This window comes from Dysidea avara, chromosome 9, assembly GCF_963678975.1.
Source record: "Dysidea avara chromosome 9, odDysAvar1.4, whole genome shotgun sequence".
Classification (NCBI taxonomy): domain Eukaryota; kingdom Metazoa; phylum Porifera; class Demospongiae; order Dictyoceratida; family Dysideidae; genus Dysidea; species Dysidea avara.
Genome location: NC_089280.1, coordinates 22,904,096 through 22,923,923, shown reverse-complemented (window position 1 = coordinate 22,923,923; position 19,828 = coordinate 22,904,096). Strand labels below are relative to the sequence as shown.

At 39.3% G+C, this 19,828-nt stretch overlaps 3 protein-coding genes across 5 annotated transcripts; 1 reads left to right on the top strand and 2 right to left on the bottom strand.

Moving 5' to 3' along the window:
• Positions 1-6,983: 6,983 nt before the first annotated feature.
• On the bottom strand, positions 6,984-10,994 carry LOC136267004 (protein NLRC5-like). Of its 3 annotated transcripts, none has more exons than XM_066062057.1 (5): positions 10,649-10,994; positions 9,927-10,052; positions 9,541-9,801; positions 9,427-9,492; positions 6,984-9,372 (listed from the first exon to the last, which is right to left on the bottom strand). In XM_066062057.1, exons 2-5 carry the CDS (start codon positions 9,976-9,978, stop codon positions 7,106-7,108), a joined length of 2,646 nt encoding a protein of 881 aa, XP_065918129.1. In that variant the 5' UTR covers positions 9,979-10,052; positions 10,649-10,994; the 3' UTR covers positions 6,984-7,105. The 3 variants fall into 3 exon arrangements, with proteins under 3 accessions (XP_065918129.1, XP_065918130.1, XP_065918131.1); XM_066062058.1 differs by having other exon boundaries at positions 9,927-9,999; XM_066062059.1 differs by lacking the exons at positions 9,927-10,052; positions 10,649-10,994 and having other exon boundaries at positions 9,464-9,492; positions 9,541-9,603.
• A 374-nt stretch (positions 10,995-11,368) lies between these two features.
• Positions 11,369-17,996, top strand: LOC136266149 (uncharacterized). Its single transcript, XM_066061134.1, has 11 exons — positions 11,369-11,843; positions 11,895-13,240; positions 13,290-13,455; positions 13,506-13,592; positions 14,394-14,679; positions 14,821-15,252; positions 15,301-15,444; positions 15,500-15,673; positions 15,811-15,989; positions 16,138-16,506; positions 16,596-17,996. Exons 2-10 carry the CDS (start codon positions 13,203-13,205, stop codon positions 16,189-16,191), a joined length of 1,560 nt encoding a protein of 519 aa, XP_065917206.1. The 5' UTR covers positions 11,369-11,843; positions 11,895-13,202; the 3' UTR covers positions 16,192-16,506; positions 16,596-17,996.
• On the bottom strand, positions 16,179-18,296 carry LOC136266150 (uncharacterized). Its single transcript, XM_066061135.1, has 2 exons — positions 17,892-18,296; positions 16,179-17,779 (listed from the first exon to the last, which is right to left on the bottom strand). Exons 1-2 carry the CDS (start codon positions 17,919-17,921, stop codon positions 17,165-17,167), a joined length of 645 nt encoding a protein of 214 aa, XP_065917207.1. The 5' UTR covers positions 17,922-18,296; the 3' UTR covers positions 16,179-17,164.
• Between the last annotated feature and the right edge of the window lie 1,532 nt (positions 18,297-19,828).

The following is a 19,828-nucleotide window of genomic DNA, read 5'->3' as shown; positions in this document are numbered from 1 at the left end:
AAACCAGCAGAAATGTAATAGAGCGAAAATGGAGTTAGTCTAGCTCTAAATATTGTACTCTACAGGTTTATACAAATGATTACCGAAATGAAAATTCCGATTATCAAAAACCACAATCGAAATTTCCATTCGTGTAGAGTTCCGAAGGGTGGATATTTTAAACTAGACTAATTCCAGTTGGGTTATGTAATATTTCTGCTGGATTTTCGTGGAATCAATGAAACAAAATAAGCAGTAAGTGGTGTTGATGGTTGCGCCCAATTGGCGTGCTCTGACATTTTCAAGAAACTGAAGAAAGGTGCCTACACAGACGAAGGTGATTGAAATGTCCAGTAAAGATTTAGAGAGGCAAACCAGCATGTTTGACTTGTAGCTAAAACTTCCTAAAACTGATGACAAATGGTGAGATGGGCATTTTGATGGATTTTGGCCTCGATAAGAGAGCCGCCAGTGCCACCCTATGGACGAATATAACTAAACAAGGATGCAGCATGACTTTAGAGAGGCAAAGCATCACGTTTGATGTGCAAGATTTCTTTAACGCATTGTAAATTGGTCGATATCGGCAAAATTCGTGGATATCGGCATTTGTTGGTTTTTGAGGTCGCTAGAAGAGCTGCCAGACCAACCCTATGAGTGAAAGCTACTGGCTATGGGTCTAGTAAGCTTTTGAGAAGTAAACTAGCACATCTGGCTAGCAAAGGTTCCCGTCAGTGAATAAAATCGGCATTTTTGACGAATTTTTGACATCCGTCGAGCTCAGCCAGATGGCAAACAATTTTGGAATTCCATGATATTTGGTGTGGTAGTAGTTGGACCCATGCCAGACCAGTTTGACCTGGGAGGGTTACTTTGGCATCGCTACTGTGTGCTTCAGTGGCATCGAAACTTTTTTCGAGTCCGAAATTTCATTTTTGCGATGCTGCGGCTGGAAATCGCTCCAGACAATGCAGCCACTGATGGTTTTAGTTTAGAGTACAGTTAGTAAGAAAGGTTGAGAGTGCATATTATAGCTTTAAAAGACATTTACTTGAAGATATAGCAAAAAATCTCGTAATTTGTAAGCATATTCGCCGATTTGCACGACAAGACGTTAATGAAAAATAACACCAATCTGGCGTTTTCTAAGTGGTACCTAGCCTAGCATTTGTGGGTGGTTTGGTAGTTGATTCTCGGAGGTCAAAATTTCACGTTGCGGACCCTATGTATGGTTTTGCTAATTTTTATCTCATGCACTACAGCAGTCCCATCAATGACTCCACAAGTTCAATGCACCTACTCACCTTAATTGAAACTGGCGTTGGTAAGTATATTTACAACATGCGAAGTATGAACATTAATGTTAACTATTTGCAGATGAAGAAATGATGTGATTGTTCTCAGTATGAAGAAAGCAAGGATTGGGTAGTGTTGTGGGTTCTTGCTACACAACTCAGTGATGATCAGGCAGAACAGTTATAACTGAAAACTCATTGACTTTTACCTTTTTTTCAGTTTCATCATTGTACAACTGTACTTTGTTTTTAGCTCACGTGAAATAGCAACAATAAATCGAAAGCGACGTCATTAATTAAAAGGGTATTTCGGATGGGATACAGGGGCGGATCCAGGGGGGGCTTTGGGGGCTGAAGCCCCCCCCCTTCATATTTAGGTTTTACTTGATCAATATGCTGAGTATTATAATGAAATTTTGTCTTAGCATAATTATATGATCACTAATTATACAAATACTCATAAAACCACCTTATAAACATCTTTCCAAGGTATTATCAGTGGATTTATGCTAAAGTTTATGCAACAAGGACCCGGATCAGCATTGGAGGTGTACAAGATCGAGATACTCTAATAGAGCAGTCAGCTAATTACTCTAATAGAACATTCACTGGAAACATGTAGTTGGTTCTGTTATGGAATTTTTCCACTGCACCTATGCATACAATGAAGTGCATTGCTCTGTTTAAAGGGCTTCATTCATCTACTTGTGTAGCTAATATGTATGGCAATACTTAATTCAGGTACACAATTTCCATTGAAAATGCTCTCAGATTCAATCTTGCATTGTTCAAATTTCAAAATTTTTCACTCTCAACATTATTATTCTAACATGCACCTATTCAGTGTTGTGCAATTGTGAGAGGGGTGCAGCATGTACTTGGTTGTCTGTACCTACCCAAACTTTTCCATTAGCAAAATGCTTCAGAGAGCCATACCTATAAACTAAAGGCAGTATATAAAATATCTACAAGCAGAAAATATTATGAATTTTATATGGAAATATCTCCAAATTGCAGTATTTTAGCATCTATAAGAAATCTTGACTATGAGGAACGATTGAAAGTACTTAACTTGCCATCATTACATTATAGACGTTATAGAGGTGACATGATTGCTGTCTACAATATGCTACATGATAAGTATGATATAGACCATTCTGATTTTTTTACTTTTTCACCCATTACCCATACCAGAGGTCATACATTTAAGCTATTTAAATATTTTTCAAGAACAGATGCCAGGAAATATTTTTTACAAGAAGAGTTGTTGAACCATGGAATAATTTACCCCAAGAAGTAGCATGTGCAGCATCAGTTGATGATTTTAAGAAATTGATTGACCAATATTCATCTAACACTATGTATAAATGTATGTAATTAGTCTACTTGTACTTTTTTTACCTGTTGATCAGGTGTAACAGGCTGTTTAGCCTTATAAATTACCTGTAATAAATAATAATAAATAAATAATAATAATAATCTATTTTTCAAAATTTCCTGGGGGGCATGCCCCCAGCCAGACCCCCTAGTTCCAGCATGCTTCGCAAAGTGTACTTTGCACACCTCTACCCAAGAGATTAGTACCTTGAGTTAGCCCCCCCCTTTTATAAATCCTAGATCCGCCCCTGGGATATGGGCCATCTTGAAGGCAAGGCGTGGGTCTAGCAGAAGCGTATACAGCCGTATAGAGGATAGTATGCAGCAGTATTGAGGTATGTGTGATTCTGTGTGGGTCTATAATACGATTATACTCGTGACATATACAGAAGTGCCGTCTAAGTTAAAAGTCCAGGTTCGGGATAGACTGATCAAGGGGGTGTCACTCAGGTTCTTGCTGTAAGTAGATCTGCGACCGCGGTCAAACCCTAAGTCAACGGTCAAGGCCACTAAATAGCTCTTACAGTGGGTCAAGGGTCAAGACGATACGGAAGGTCCGAAACCCACAATCGAAAACTATACGTAGCTATTATCAAGTTTACGGGATTATACGTAACTCACAAGAAGTAAGGATCTCTAAGATGTTTTAAAGCTCCAACAGGCATTTCGTAGTAATTATAATGATTTTTCTCTCCCAGCTGCTGGTAGCACGCACAAAGAAATATACTAGGTTACAAGCGCAGGTGCGTATAGGAAAATAGAGAAATAAGTGTAGGTCAAAAGTTTGACAATAAACACTCAAGTCACAGGTCAAAGACGATAAACGCTGCAAGTCAAGGGTCAAGGTAAAATTTTCCCCGGTCAAGACTTTGACCGCGGTCGCAGATCTATATACCTACAGCGTGAGCCGACATGACACCCCCTTGCTGATCTATACGTTTGGGTCGACGCTACACGTATACAAACATAATAGAACAGAAACATATAGCTACATAATAATTGTAGTACAAATAATCAAGTAGTGCTGGCACTGCTTGAAGGTTCTTAGTTTACTAATTTGTTAAGATTCTTTACTGTAGTTGTACCCAGTTGTACTGATAGTAAAGTGTCAGTAACTTTAAGTATATGGAACATAATTGTTTTACTAAGTTTTAAACTCTCAGTAAAACATCAGTAAATTCAGGTTTACTGAAAAACTACTAAAATAACAAACAATTAATTGCTCCTTATACTGGGGATATACCATGCTCTAGTATACTAAGAAACTTCAAGCAGTGTGGGCGATATAAATTTTTCTTATCTCATATGTCATGGCAAAATTTATTCACGATATGAATATATGTCACGATATATACCAATATTTTAACTTGAATATTTATTTTCTTTGTTTCAGATGGTTTTCAAGTTTGTAGCTACTACTATACTGTACACAAAACACAAGAATAAGATTATTTTTATAGCTAATATATCATATGCACTTATACAGCTAGTTAAAATGAAAATGTTGATTTGCATACTGGCAATTTACAATACTTAGTCTTCCGGTTCACCTACAACTTAATCTCCAATAGCTTCATCATCTTGATCTATTATGATATTTAGAGATTATCAGTTTACAATAACTACATGTGCAAAGCACATGCAAGCTGCTAGGAAGGGCATGTTCCACAGGGAATTTTTTAAAACAGATGCTTTGAAATGGCATTGGAGGCTTTTTTACATACACAGTCTCTTTCTCCTTTCTTTTTTAATATGAAGATAACTTAGACCAAGCAGTATAATTAGAGCAATGGTTATATATTCTACTGACTGTTGTATTAGAGTATCCCACTAAATGCTCTATTAGAGTATTTCGATCTTACTACAAAAACCATTGCATACTTTTATTTATTTATTTATTTATTAATGCTTTATAGTACACACATATAAGCATGAGCTTAGGTACACACACAGATACAAGAATTGACAATACACATGGTGTACTAAAGGTCTGTAGGCTTGTTCCTACAGCCAAAAGTAGTAATTATAAAATAATAATAAAAGAACACATGATAAATTGTCTAAAACAGTGTGTAGTTAATCGAGAAATGATCAGTAACACACCGACTACAGGGACAGTGGTAGTGCAGTGTATGGGGGTTGAGGGGGTCAAAGTTATGAATGAAATGATTCCAGAAGTGGGACTTGACTCTGTTCCTGATAGTGTCAATAGACAGATTAACGTCAATTAATGGAAGCACATTCCATAAGCGACAGGTCCTTACAAAGTAAAAGTGTCGTTGCTTGTTAGTGGTGGAGGGATTGTGATGTAATTTGAAGCCTCCTGATCTGGCACTGGTAGAGAAGGAAATGAAATGGTGAATGTTGAAACTATACTGGTTGGATTTTTGATAGATTTGATGAAAAACATGATGTCTGAAAGTTCAAAGGTGTACATTAATGGGAGAAGCTCTAGTTTGAGAAGTCTAGTTTTATAGTCGGAAATGTAATTGTTCAGAATATACTTTGTGGCTCATCTCTGAAGATGTTCTAGGTTACTGATGTCTTTCACTAAATATGGACGCCAGATAGGGGAGCAGTACATGAGCTGAGAGATACATATAGCTTAACTTTAGTCAGTGGTGGTATAGATGAACTGAAGGTTCTTCGTACAAGACCCAATGTCTTATAAGCTTTACTTAAAATAATGTCATGATGAGTTTTCCATTCAAGATTATCACTTAATGTAACTCCGAGATCTTTATGTGATTGTTTAGTAATGATTATGTTACCACTAATAGTATATGATGTAGGAGACTTCCGGTTAAAAGATAAATGGCAGCTTTTAGATGAGTTAAAATGTAAATTAGAGGATGTACTCCAGCTAAAGAGGTTGTCAATGTCACGTTGTAACAGTTGTTCGCCAGGAGGTGTCTTAATGTGCCTGAAACATTTGGTGTCATCTGCAAAGAGTAAAGCCTCACTGTCAGTAATAGAATTAGGTAGATCATTCATAAACATGATAAAGAGAAGTGGACCAAGAATACTGCCCTGGTGTACCACAGATTCAACAGATAAAAGATCAGAATAACAGTTATTAATAGAAACAAACTGGGATCTGGTACTAAGGTAGGCTTGAAGCCAAAGCCACAAGCTACCTGAAATGTTAAAGTTATGAAGTTTGGACAATAGATAAGAATGGGAAACCGAATCAAAAGCCTTACTGATATCTAAGTAGATGGCATCAAATTGGTCACGAGAAGAAAATGCATTGTGTAGAAATAGAAGTAGCTGTTGAGTAGTAGACCGATTGCGCATAAATCCAAACTGAGCAGGGTTGATGTAGGCCGAAATGTGATCAACCATTTTGTTGTAGATGATACGTTCTAGAACTTTAGATGTATTACTGAGTAGAGAAATTGGACGGTAATTTTTCACTGAGGTGGGATCACCTGATTTAAAAATTGGAACAATCTTATGGACTTTCCAGTCTCTAGGCAAGTATGAAAACTGAAGCGTTAAATTAAATAAATAACAGAGAGGTTGATAAAGGGCTGTGGCACACCTTTGTAAAACAATTGGTGGTATTCCATCAGGTCCCATGGCTTTGGTGGTATCTAAATTAAGAAGAATGTTAAGTACTTCACTATCAGATATATATATATACAGATCTAAGTAGATAGCGTCTACAAAACACCCAACCGTATGCCACACCATTGACGTAGGTGAGACGTGGGTGCAGCAGGAGTAATGGCGAAACTGGAGATGCTATCTTATGTCATGAGCTCACGTTGCACTGCTTAGATCACGTGTACTATATCGGGATATAATTTCAAGCTATTGTATCACGATATAAAAAATGTCGTGATATGTCATATGTCGGCTATATCGCCCAGCACTATAATCAAGCATAAAAAAAATCAAACATCAGCATGTGAATAGAAGAACACATCATCACCAGCTAAATCCTGTTAACCTGTTCGTGTTTACGTGAAGTGTTGTTACAGTGAATTGTAAAACACTGTCAGCGTCAGTATAATTATACTGAAAAGCTGCTGACAAACTCACATTCTCTGCATGCTGACTGAAAGCACTCTGAAATGTTGACTGGACAGTATATATAGCGTATTTTGAAGCACCAATTATAAACACTGAGTGCATGGAAGACAAGAGTCATTAAAGACCATAACTTGGTTGATAATCAGTTCAGTACCATGATTTGTAAATCTGCAAAATTTTCATTATTGTATTAGTGAGTTTGTTGAAGTGTCTTGCTCAAGGTTTTCAGCCATATTGAATAATAACCACCAGCCATCATCATTTTAGGAATGTTTGAAATGACAATCAACTTGGTTTGGTGTTAAATAAAACAATTCTCATCAACTTTCACAATAAAATAACAACACGTGTGTGGCGGGATAATAGTTGTAAAATAGTACAACAACATAAACTAAACTGAACTACTAAAAGTCAAATCAGAACTTAACTCTGACTGTTAGCTTCTCTTGTATTCCTTGACTTCTTCTCTTTGTGTTGATTTCTTGTTCTATTGATCTAATCCTGTCCTCAATTGCTGGAGGGTAACTGGGAACAATTAGCTCTTGTATTGTATTATTGCCCCTCAGGGCTTGTAAACTTCTTATCATGGCTTCCCCACTAATGGGGTTGGCATTCATCCACAGCCTCACTAGTGACTTGCTGGTGGTTAGTAGTAATGTAATGTCATCAGCCACATCATCAGTAATGTCATTGTCACTAATGTTGAGCCACTCCAACTGGTTAGTATCCTTCACTGCAGTGAATAGTGTTCTTGCTGCAATGGAGGATAATGAGGTATTTCCCATGATCAGTTTTGTTAGCATAGAGGAGGGATGGGTCAACATGGTGTAGAGCTCTTTATTCTCCCCAATTTTGTGGTTACCACTAATCACCAACACTTCTACTTTGCAGCTGAGGACGATGTCACTGACGAAGGAGGAGGATGAGCTGGTGAGGCTGTTATTGAACAACGACAAGTTGGTGATCGTGACGCCATTGTTGATGAGATGTTTGTGCATAACATGAAGGCCGCGATCTTGGATATAGCAATTCAACAAGTAGAGCCCCACCCACTGCTTGTGGGAAGAGGAGGTGAGGAAGAGTGACACACACTCGAGATCAGTAGCTGATAGTCTAGTGGAGTTGAGATCGATTATTTTCTTATTGAAGATTTCTGCCTCTTCGATGGATTTACACATTCGATAGTCTCGCGCGTCATGGAAACAGCGGAATAGTCTGAAACATTTTAATTGTTGACGAAGGAATTCTCTAGAAATGGCGATCTTGTCGTCTCCACCGGACAGGAATTTCTTGAAAGAAGATCGTTGTCCCTTGCTGAGTGTGACATAAATGGAGAACATGTTCGCGTGAAGATTGCTCCAGAATTGCTCGCGAAGAAGATGAAACTCTTCGTCTGGTAGAAGGTCAGTTATAATATAGTTTGCCGCTAGGTATTCCTGAATAGTTAAATGGAGGAAGTTAAATGTCGTTGTTTCTCCTGTTAGGCCGAAATGTTGTACAGCTTGTAGCAAGCCAAATCCATTTATAGCCTCAGGGGTAGCTATGACGTCTGGACATGCAGCCTCGATCTCTTCATAGGTAAAAACTAGTTGGTTGTTATTGAGTGCTTGTAATGCTAACTTGGAAAGTTGTTTAACTATTTTACTGTATGGCTCTGGCAGGTCAGCTAACTGCTTGATGCTATTTTTGAGTGGACGACCAGATTTGACAAGATGTCGACAGATAGTGAGACAGATGAAGTGATGGTATATGCTGGAAGAATCGCTGGGAAGGGGAATACCCATTTTATACAGGAAAATCAGGATTACTATGTTAAATGGTACTAAACAGAGGCTGCTGATGGTGAGATGATCTTGCAAGTAGCGGGTAAGCTTTTCAATACTTTGTGGTTGTCCCTTTAAAGACTGTTCAATGTAGTGAGATCGGTCTTCCTCGGTGAAACCCAAAATGTCTACTTTAATGGTTGCTTGTTGTCGGAGGGATACTGAGGCATGCGGACGAGATGACACCACTAATCCACAGAGAGGTAAGATGTTACGATTTATAATCTCACCAATTAAGCTGTTTTCTCGTAGATGTTCTGGGAATTCGTCAAAACCATCGAAAAGGAAAAGCAGATGTTTTCCACCATTTTCAAACAGGTAATCACCACATGCAGCCGCAATTTCTTTAGCTCTCCTGTCTCCCTTGCAGAATGACAGAAGGAGGTCACTGATTGATGTAGCTTGTTGAACAATGGGGTCACGTAGACAGACTACTAGTAACAGTGTAAATGTTTGTAACAATTGTTGTTTACCCCACCTGTAAGCTATTTCACGTAACAATACAGACTTGCCAATGCCTGGTGCACCCTCGATCATAATAAATTGTGGTTCTTCCTGTTCTTCTAGGGGGGCTAAAATCTTTGTCACCTCTTTGGTCACTTTGCTAACATGTTGAGCATGGTCGTCTAGCTTAGTGTGGACTAACTGTTCAGTAGCTAGTGAAGTGACATCACCTCTGTGGACTAGTTTAGCAACTTCAACAGCTTGGTCCATCCTCTGTCGTCCTTCATGATGGACTAGCAGTAGTGGTGTAAAGCTGTGGGGCTGACCTGGTGGCCATGTATCCTTGTCAACCTTGAACCGTGCTTGTGCATTAGTTGTGGCCACTCTATTAGATAACATTGATACTGCCTCAGCTCCTACAGGACAGACAGCAACTGAAGGTATATCATGGAATACACTATACACTGTACCTTTGATAGTTAACTTGTCATGATGGACAGGCTGTACCTTGCTAGCTACATCTTCACCAGTCACAACTATAACAATACACTAACTAGCTTGTTACTACTACAATAGTCAGTCACTTTTCTCAGCAGCTTGATCACTGGACACAGCAGGTGACTGGATAACACTTAGTAGCTTATTCCAACTAGCAGAGGGATCCACTTCAAGCCACTCCTCCAACACAGCGTCACAACAAGGCCTAGCCTTATCATGATTATCATATTTTATGATGTCAAGTGTTCCACTGGGTAGACCCAGTAGTGTTCCTATCACTCTCCAACATGCAGCATAGTGTGGAGTGATGTGATTGTGGAGGTCCTTCAGCAGTGGAGTACTGGTAGCTGTATGAAAGAATAAAAAAAAGCTTGATGGGAAATGATAAAACCTGGATACTGTTACCACCCACTTCTTCAATTAAACAAAACAAAGACATGATGTTTACAGTGAAGTGTTTTACTACACGTACCATATTCTGTTGTTCTGAACTGTTCTAGTCCCTTTCTGTTATTCTGGTTCATGTGTCAAAGATTACAACATAGCTGCAATCGTGATTGGCATTAATGTGGAGGGCATGGCTTACCACTATCAGTTACTGAACAGAGCACATGTGCACATTACAAGTCATACATAGGGGCGAATCCAGGAGCTGGCAAGGGGAGGGGCACAAACAGGCTAAGTTGTAGGTGGTTGGAGAAAGCCGGATTCTCTTGTTAGTTGCTGCATTTTTAAACAGGCTAAGTTGTAGGTGGTTGGAGAAAGCCGGATTCTCTTGTTAGTTGCTGCATTTTTGAGGCAGCAAATAATCACCACTTAGTAGTGTCTCACTATTTATTTTTGATATTTTGGCTTTTGTAAATGGTTGTGGAGTCTTAAATACTGTGTTAAAGGCTATGAATCTCTTAAACGACAGCAATACGATAAATATTTTAGAGGCGCTTAGTACGCAGGAAGATGCTGGGGGCAATTTCGCAGCTAGTTTCCTTTTATTTCAGGTGAATTTGTAATAAATGCTACTAAACTGTGCATATCGTTTTCATGAGTTAATGGATCTGGCCCTGACATAAAGTTTAGTATTTTAATCAGAAGTATATGGTTCCTCCAAAAGGTTAGGAGGGGGGCATTTGCCCCAAATTCCCCATCCTGGATCCGCCATTGATACACCTCATGACAGAATGATTAATCGCTCACCAGTTTGTGTGATAGCGCTCCAGTGATGACGAGAGTGATGATCGCTTGAGAGGTTGCGCCACAAACGATACCGCGAGATTTACAAATCTTTCTCTTATTTCAGTGAGATTTCTAACTTTCTAAACGGTTTCCTTGGATAATCACCAGGGGGGTAGGACAAGCTCACGTGCTTACGTAATGTGCATTACGTAATATTGCTTTGCCTGTGTATTTTGCCGTGAGTGCTGGATTTTCACTACTCCATCGCTAAATATCATTTTGTGGGAAGCTTTGACATCTTCTGGCCGACCTCTATTGATAGATGTATCGAGCTCCAGTCTGAATCGGAGGTTGAATTAGTCTCGCGTAGCCAGACCCTATTTCTCCGCACGGCGCTTATCGATTGGAAATTATAAGCGCCTGCTCCGAAAGGGTCTGGGGACTCTACAATAGAAAAGTTCTGCAGGCAAATCACCCCTGGGTAGGTGAGCGCTGATTGGTCCTAAACCACTTTCAGAAGAGGTGTGGATGACCACAGTTGGCTTCTATGCCACGATGTAATTAAAGTTTGAACAGGCTGAAGGATGAAGCCAACTGTGGTCATCCACACCTCTTCTGAAAGTGGTTTAGGACCAATCAGCGCTCACCTACCCAGGGGTGATTTGCCTGCAGAACTTTTCTATTGTAGAGTCCCCAGACCCTTTCGGAGCAGGCGCTTATAATTCCAATCGATAAGCGCCGTGCGGAGAAATAGGGTCTGGCTACGCGAGACTAAGGTTGAATAGTAGTGTGCATTAATTGATGATGGAGTTAAAAACTGACCTTGGTGAGTCGGAAAACAGCAGTGCTTGTGGTGATGATAGGCAACTGCGGAGTAATCAGTGTACTCCCAAAGAAAAGGTTTTGTGTATAAGGGTAGACGAAATATCAGCTACATTTAGGAAAGTTGAAACACCATACAGGGTAAATCAAACTCCAGCAACCAGACGGTCTACTTCCCGTCTATCAGGTTGAGCAAAGCGAATTGTACTATTTCCCAAGCAGGAACAAGTACAAGTGAACTCAAAATGGACGGAGAAAGAGGACTATACCTTAGTGTTATTTTTAATGTTCCATACTGATGGGAAAACTAGGGTGCAACAAAGGAATTGCAAGTTCTGGGAAGAAGCAGGAGTATTTGTGCAGAATCACTCTCAGTCTGCTCATTGTCGTACAGGTTAGTTGGTTTCATTGTCCATGTCTTAAATTTTATGATATATACTGGCAGGTGCATCGTGTAGATCTAGAGTCACTAATGTGTTATCTAAAAAGTTCCCATCTCCTGAGGCAGCTGAAAAGCATTATCAGTCATACTTACAGACATCTGTTTTGATGCAATCCCAGCCACCAGTGTCGACTTTGTCTTTATCTCCCTTATTGACAACATCTCATTTACCAAAGGTGGCTCTGTCATCAACAACCAGATCGTCACCATGTGCTTCAAGTGTGTTTCTAACTCCTGTATCATCAGTGCCTACCATATTATTTCCACATGTGTCCTTGCCAGCAATATCAACTGTGTCATTTCCAACAATATCAACTATGTCATTGCCTGCAACACTATCTGTGTCATTGCCACTGACACCAACTGTTTCGTCATACCCACCTACTGTTTCGTCATTTCCACCAATATCAACTATTTCGTCATTTCCACCAATATCAACTGTTTCGTCATTTCCACCAATATCAACTGTTTCTGTTTTGTCATTGCCTCTGATATCGACTTTTTCCTCTTTTCCACCGATATCAACTGTTTTGTCATTGCCACTGATATCGACTTTTTCCTCTTTTCCACCGATATCAACTGTTTCATCATTGCCACTGATATCGACTTTTTCCTCTTTTCCACCGATATCAACTGCTTCATCATTGCCACTGATATCAACTATTTCATCATTGTCATTACCACGCACATCATTGTCACCTACATTATCTACCTCCAATTTTTCTGTAGGTGATATTCTGTCGGCATTGTACCAGGACAATTTATCAAATTTTCCTTTGACAGCTTTACCAACGACATCGACTTTATTGCATCCAACTACAGCATGTCAAACAGCAGTAACTGTATCACACTCGACAGTATCAACCAGATTGGGAATAACTATATCGCAACCAACAGCATCTACCATTTCAGCAGTTACTACATCACAATCAACTATGTCTTCTATGTCAAATTCATTCATTTCTGTTGGAGATGTTCTATCTACAATGTTCCCTAGCAATGCCTCAGAAGGCACTCCTCAAATTGATCCAGCACAAGTAGAATCGACTTGTTGGGAACATATAGAAACATTAAGATCAGATCAGCAATGTGCAGTGTTATCAAAATTGTTTTCGAAGTATGTAAGTCAGAGTATAACAGGAACTCTTCCTAATGACTTTCTTGAGCTTGTTGTTAGAGGAATCAAGCATTTAAAGCATTGTCAGCGCTCAAATGTTATTTATGTTTTAGCCAAAGCGTTAGGAACTGTGAGACCTGATCAGTCAGACTCCCTTTTACCAGCTAAGAGAATGCCAATGGGTCTTATTGAGTATGCTGCCATGTTTTTCACATCCTCTTCACCACAACAGGTATTCCTTACTACCCTGCTTACTGTGCATGACAATTTATTGTTTACAGATTTCTTGTTTCTTGTCCATCTGATTATCGGTCCTGGTTACAGACAATGTACACTTTGTTTGGAAGTAAATTTTGCAAAATTTTCACAGGTCCTTTATGGAGCTATGAACCAATAGCTCAAGCCATTTCTCCTCGACAAGAAAGTAGCTTGGTTGATCCAGTCAAGGTGAGACAATATTTTGTCAGTGGCTTCCATAATGTATTGGTATGTTTTAGGCCTTGGTAAACATTCCTGCTTTGTATGAACGGACGTTACGGGGAGATATTGCAGCAAATGATTTTACCACAGGAACAGAAATACAAGTATTGTTGTACAAGTAATAGTTGTATCATGTATCACGAGGGCACGTGATACAACTGATATGTACCATGTAGGCTAATAGCCTACTGTGGTGGGCGACTAATCACCCAAGCCAATACGAGGCAACCCGCTGGATTTATTATATAGAGACTCTTGTAAAATTCGATTATGGGTCAGCAGCAAGTAACGTTGCAGTTACGTTTGTTAACATAAACGGGAAAATCCTATGAATATCATGGAAACACTCAATTTTGCGATTTAACAAGTGTTTCAAAGTTGCTACATCGTTTAACCACTGTTTACAATGTTTTCTAAACATCCAGAGGGGTAAGCTTCGCTGTAGAGTGGTTACCTCGTGATATACGAAAAGTGGGCGTGGTACGTAATCAAACATGCAGACACGCGATTGTAAATTAACCATAACACTAGTTCTCACCTTAAACTTCCGTTTGTCAACTCATAGGGTGGTAAGGGTGTCGAATCGCCTTCGTATGAGTGCTGTAGAATGCAAAATCGGGTTCATGGTTTTCATCACGTGAGTAATAATAAACTTCCACAATCGAATACTGCTAGGATTCTTATAAAAACAAACAACGTTACCTCATCAGATATATTAAGGCCATGGTACATTTAAATGTATCATGGCCAGCCATGGTTTATTTTAAATGTACCATAGCCAGCCATGGTTTAACTTAAATGTACCATGGCCAGCCAGGGTTTATAAGATATGTACCCTGGAATTTGGCTTTGAAGTTAGGTGGTTTCATGGTACATGCTAGTAAATATGATGATATTTGAACTAGGTGGCAGTGCTGGAGAGATTGGTATCTATAAATCCAACCACCAGATGGTGGATCAAAGGAGATGGGACAGACGTAGTAAAAGGCTTATGGCAGTCTGTGTCTGGGGATTGGGGAGGTGATGTGGATTTAAATGATGGAAAACTTCAACAGTTATACAAAGGTTTCAAGGATCGACTTACTTGGATTAGTAACATTGGTTTGAATGGTCGTGATGTTGATTGTACAAAGAAAGATCTACTGAAGGCTCTTGATACTCTGTCTTCAGATTTACACTTTGTGACATCAGGTAAGCTAGATATACAGTTTCGTTTGTTTATAGTTAAGTGTTTCTGGGTGTCACAAGCTGTATATGCTAGTGTCTATAATTGTAAAACTATTTTATAATATGAAGGCTTGGTGTAAGACATTCTATCATCATGTACTTTAGAACTGCAAACCGCCAATAACAATTATGAAGAGAAGTTGAAAAGTGGCCAAACTGGAGAACGGGCTATGTTCAGTCTGTCATGGGATATAGAAGAGCTCAAACAGATCAATACAGAGTGTCGCAAAATGTACAATGAAATTACTGGGTGCATTAATGCTTGCACACCAGAGACGTACCAATCATGTAACATTACAAGAAGGCTAACAGTGATTAGGGGGAAGTTTTGTGATTTGAGTGAAAAAATCATGCATTTTAATAATGTGCCGGCAACACACATTTTTGTTTTGATGATTAGCTCAGATTCTCATAACAGAAAACCTTATGCATTACCAGTGCAGTGGTTTCCTTATGCTGGTCTTAAGGAAACAGATATTCGGAGATTTATCTCAGAGCTGTGCAAGAAGATGGTGTCGTTGGGAATGAAGATCTCAAGTAATTGCTAATTTACAATGCCAGAGTATGGTTTATTTTGTGTTGCAGGATTCACAAGTGATGGAGAATTTAATTATTTACGAAATAAGGGATACACACGTCCATTGTCAGTGTTACAAATCCGTTCAAATGTTCGCCACCGATACAGCAAGATTTCATTTCGTAACTTACTAGCAATGTTAACACCCAAATGTTAGTATTATCTTGTGCTTATTTAAGATTTGAAATTGTTTTTTATTATTATTAGGCAAGCTATCCGATGGAACTATTGTAGCAGAGTTAGTCAACCCGGCAGTCCCTCAGTACCTTCTCTGTGAAATACAATGCTGGAGAGAACAGAACGTTTGTATGCAGGATGTTGTGCAGCGCTTAAGGCCAAGGACTTTACCACCAGGGTATGTGTTCCACAACTGGAGAGCTGGTAAGTTCCTTCTTAAGGAAAGTTGCATGATGTGTACAAATATGTACCTGCTGTGATACCAGTTTGTATGAATTAAACCAAGATTCATTTATGCATATATATATATATATATATATATATATATATATATACCTTAGGTCAGACTGAGGAAATGGTAGATCAACTACGTTCAATTTTGGCTCAGCTGCAATTTAAGTACGAGATTGAGCAGTATGAAGCAAAGGGAATTCCATTTTCAACATATCTGTATGTTCCTGAAGAACACCCAGAAACCAAATCCATCTTTTATGAACGAGATGAGGCTCATTTAATTAAGGTTTGTTTACACATAAGCTATTACGAAACACAATTTTGTACATGGAGTTTAAACAAATTTGAACCTTATTTTCATAATTTATATGTAAGAGCTAAGTTAGCCCTTTCCAAAATTTTAGTCACCACTTTAATCACTTACTTTTTTGCAGCGTATAGCAAGCCATACCAGAAGTGGGGGACCAAATAACATCAAATTAGAGTGATTTGCTGAAGCTCTTTCTGATCCATCATCCTGATTGACATACCCAGCTTTAGTCGGGTGACGTAAACAGTCAGTGGTTGATGCAGAGCGTCTTTTTAGTCCACAGCTTTCAAAGTTTATGACGAAGAAAGAAAGGATATAATGTTGAAGCTAGGTACATAGACACTATACTCAACTGGAGAAGAGCTGGTGATGAACGAGGTGTACCAAGCTTGTTGCGTTCTAAGTACAACTACCAGATGCTCAACATGATGTTAGATGAACTAATGCCATGGCACAACCACACTTATAATTTTGCTTTATTGGAAGTTAATAGGTATGTATTTTGTAATATGTAGTATTTTGAATCACTAATTGGTTTAATTTCTCTGGGTATTAAATAGTGATCTTATCTATTTTTTATAGGAGCTTGTCTGGTATATTAGGATTTTCTCGAGAAACATTGGTAGCAATGATCACCAATATTGAAGGCAGGGAATGGCATAGGCGAGAATGCAGTAATGAAAATTGTCACCTCGAACATCCGAGGGCCAGTAGCAGTGATGATGTAGAGTGTTTCTTCAATATGATGAGAGATGCCATTGGACAGAATTTTACGGTCAACCAAGTGAAATTTGGAATCCAGAAGGTGTTTGGGGAGTTTATGAAGCATGTGGATCCTGATCTCCCCTTTTATTATCACACATCTTCTCACACACGCTACCTTGAAGGATCTCTTCCTGAGTTTGACCAACCAGCTAAAAAGAAGCTTATAAAACGAGTCCCTAGGAGAGAACAACCCACTGCTTTTGGAGCAAGATGTGCCACAATGACAGTGAGGGGAAGTTTGTCAGTGAGGCCAAAATTTCATAATCTACCACTGGAACTGCCTCCCCCACCCACTAGCCCTGTTGTGTTATATGAACATTCATATGCTACTGTTGATCATTCAAGAAATTAACAGTGATTAAATATCGTGATTTAACATAGATAAATTATCTAGTACTTGCAGATCGGTCTACTGTGGCACTCCACAATCCTCTTTTGGTAATGTTTATTCCTGCATAGTATCCTGGACCTGATTCTGTCCAACACAAAAGGTATTGTGCCCAGGAAAACTTCATATTTATAATGGCATCAGAGGCCCTTGCTTCATGAACGCTATCTTGGGCTTCTTTTACGACATATCCAATACGATGCCACTTATCTTCAATCCAGCATTTGAAAGCAATAGCTTTGGCATCTTTTGGATTGTCTGGCTCTGGAAACAAGTTAACTGGGACTTCTTGTTCATGATCTAGCAGTTGGCTAACTTTGCCAAAAATAACTTGAGCATGATCATCATATTGAGTACCAATGCATTTGAAAGTGACAGTGGAATACACTGGAGATTCTTCTGTATCACTAAATTCACTACAGTGTGTTTCGTCTGAGTCAAAGTCTAGGTCTCCAAATGAGGTTTCTGATATGTGGTTAACTGTGGACTCTGACGCGTGGGTAACGGACGACTCTGAAATATTTTCTACCCATTGCCACTCCCAAATAACTATCACTCCATGTGGTGGAAGATTTAATCGTTCCACAGCCACGCTCAGCTTGAATTCTTCCTCCTGGGATTAAGAAAAAGGTTTTAACAATCTTAACACAATTCCCTAGTTTGAGCTGATCACATAAAACAGTATAGCCAATGTTGTACTGTATATATGAATTGTTGTTGCTCACCTTTATTATTGTTGTATCCTCTAAGAGCATTGTACAAGGATATCAAGATATGTTCTGTTTAAAGAAACGTCATTTTTTATAAACAAGTCAAAAACATCTGACGGGCTGCCCATTCCTTGGGATCCTTTGATTTGAATATGCCGTAGCTCTATGGCAAGCACATCAAAGCCTGGTAGTACGTAAAGGAATTTATCTCCTGCTGCTACAACAGAAACACGGGTTACTTTCAGTCAGCAGGCTTCCTGTGGTACTGTAACGAAACTCTTTTGGTGCAAAATACACCCCCATACTATTAGGGTCAGAAGGAGCGTTAGGATCATCGGTAGTAGACGGTCGAGAATCTTCCACCGTTACTCTCGCCACGCTTGCTCTGACCGCCATTGTTTTTCATTGGAATTTAATCAAAGTACGGGCAAAGTGCTATTACGTAATGCACATTACGTGAGCTTGTCCTACCCCCTGGATAATCACACCTGAATCAAAAAGCGGGGATTGGCAAAGGGCGCGTATGGAACAGTCAAAGGCATCAAAACGTTCAGTGTACAGGGAGTCCACAAAAATTGTGTTGATTGGTATGTTTGAAATAGCCGCTCTTCCATACAAACTATATATGGTATACATAAGTTGATGTATGTATTTATGTGAGTTATTTCGCACCTCACAAACACACGCACACTACACACACCAAGAGGTCTGCAACTACCTCGGCAACTACCTTGTACCAGCCCTGATAACTACCTGCCTCTAATGCACCTGTCAATGTAATGCCCAACTACCACTGATACAGGCTGAGGGTGGGGATGGTATGGTTGGGGAATTGATCGCTAAATTTCCTTGACATAGTGGGGATTTGTCTTCATTAAAGAAATTCACTCAGACAGCTCAGCAAAGGTGTTGCTTTCAGTTTAGGAAGGAGTGTCTCGGGTGCTAGCTATATATTACATTCATACTACGTAGAATCCACTCGAACTAACTCATCATTAGACCAACTCCATACAACCATACAAATCCCCTTGTAGCCCCAGTATTCCTGGGGTTTGCAGGTCGAGGCTTGGTCGGGGTTTGCATCGCCAATACTTCCCAAGTAGGTGGGTTTTCAGTGATGCAAATCCCCACCTTCCCCCACCTCAGCCCGTATTAGTGGTAGTCAGGGATTACATTGATAGGTGCATAACCAGAACACTAATTTGCAACCTGGAAGACTTCTATGGCCTGTCCTTTAACAATACTACTCTGCTCGAGCTGTTTTCACCACTGTATTTCTATGTAGTGCAATCGTGATTATTGATAGTGGCCCCAATCAAATGTCGGAAAGGTGTTGCTAAGCAGTGACGTATTTTTGGAAAGAGTCTATTAGTATGTTTGAAATAACCGCTCTTCCATACATACTATATATGCAGTGTTGGGAGTAACGCGTTACGTAATATTATTACTTTTCTGGTAACTAAGTAATATAACGAAATACGCTATAAAAACAGGTAATCATGAACCACGATAGTGGGTTCATAATAGGGATCGCCCATGTTTTTTGCAAAAATCCTTATAGAACGCACACCTAAAAACCACCTTGAAAAGCATCCTTCAACTCAAAACCACCCTCTGGTGGTTCTTTGCAATGAGTATAGGTCCAGTAGTAAGTATCAAGTGAAAAGGAAACAGTATGTGTATTTCAGACAAAACTGAAATATGCCCGTTTGTTCATATCATGAACCACGATAGTGGGTTCATAATAGGGATCGCCCATGTTTTTTGCAAAAATCCTAATAGAACGCACACCTAAAAACCACCTTGAAAAGCATCCTCCAACTCAAAACCACCCTCTGGTGGTTATTTGCAATGAGTATTGGTCCACTAGTAAGTATCAAGTGAAAAGGAAGCAGTATGTGTATTTGGTGAAATTTGCCGTTTTGTTCATATTATTATTATTATTCATAATA

Coding starts and splice junctions, on each gene's coding strand:
- LOC136267004 (XM_066062057.1), bottom strand. CDS start 9,978: ATGAACCAGAATAACAGAAAGGGACTAGAACAGTTCAGAACAACAGAA. Junction 9,802..9,926: donor GTTCAGAACAACAGAATATG/GTACGTGTAGTA, acceptor TCTTTCATACAG/CTACCAGTACTCCACTGCTG. Junction 9,373..9,426: donor TGACAAGTTAACTATCAAAG/GTACAGTGTATA, acceptor TCTGTCCTGTAG/GAGCTGAGGCAGTATCAATG.
- LOC136266149 (XM_066061134.1), top strand. CDS start 13,203: ATGCTGCCATGTTTTTCACATCCTCTTCACCACAACAG. Junction 13,456..13,505: donor GCTTGGTTGATCCAGTCAAG/GTGAGACAATAT, acceptor GGTATGTTTTAG/GCCTTGGTAAACATTCCTGC. Junction 15,445..15,499: donor AGCAATGTTAACACCCAAAT/GTTAGTATTATC, acceptor TATTATTATTAG/GCAAGCTATCCGATGGAACT.
- LOC136266150 (XM_066061135.1), bottom strand. CDS start 17,921: ATGCTCTTAGAGGATACAACAATAATAAAG. Junction 17,780..17,891: donor AGGATACAACAATAATAAAG/GTGAGCAACAAC, acceptor TCTTAATCCCAG/GAGGAAGAATTCAAGCTGAG.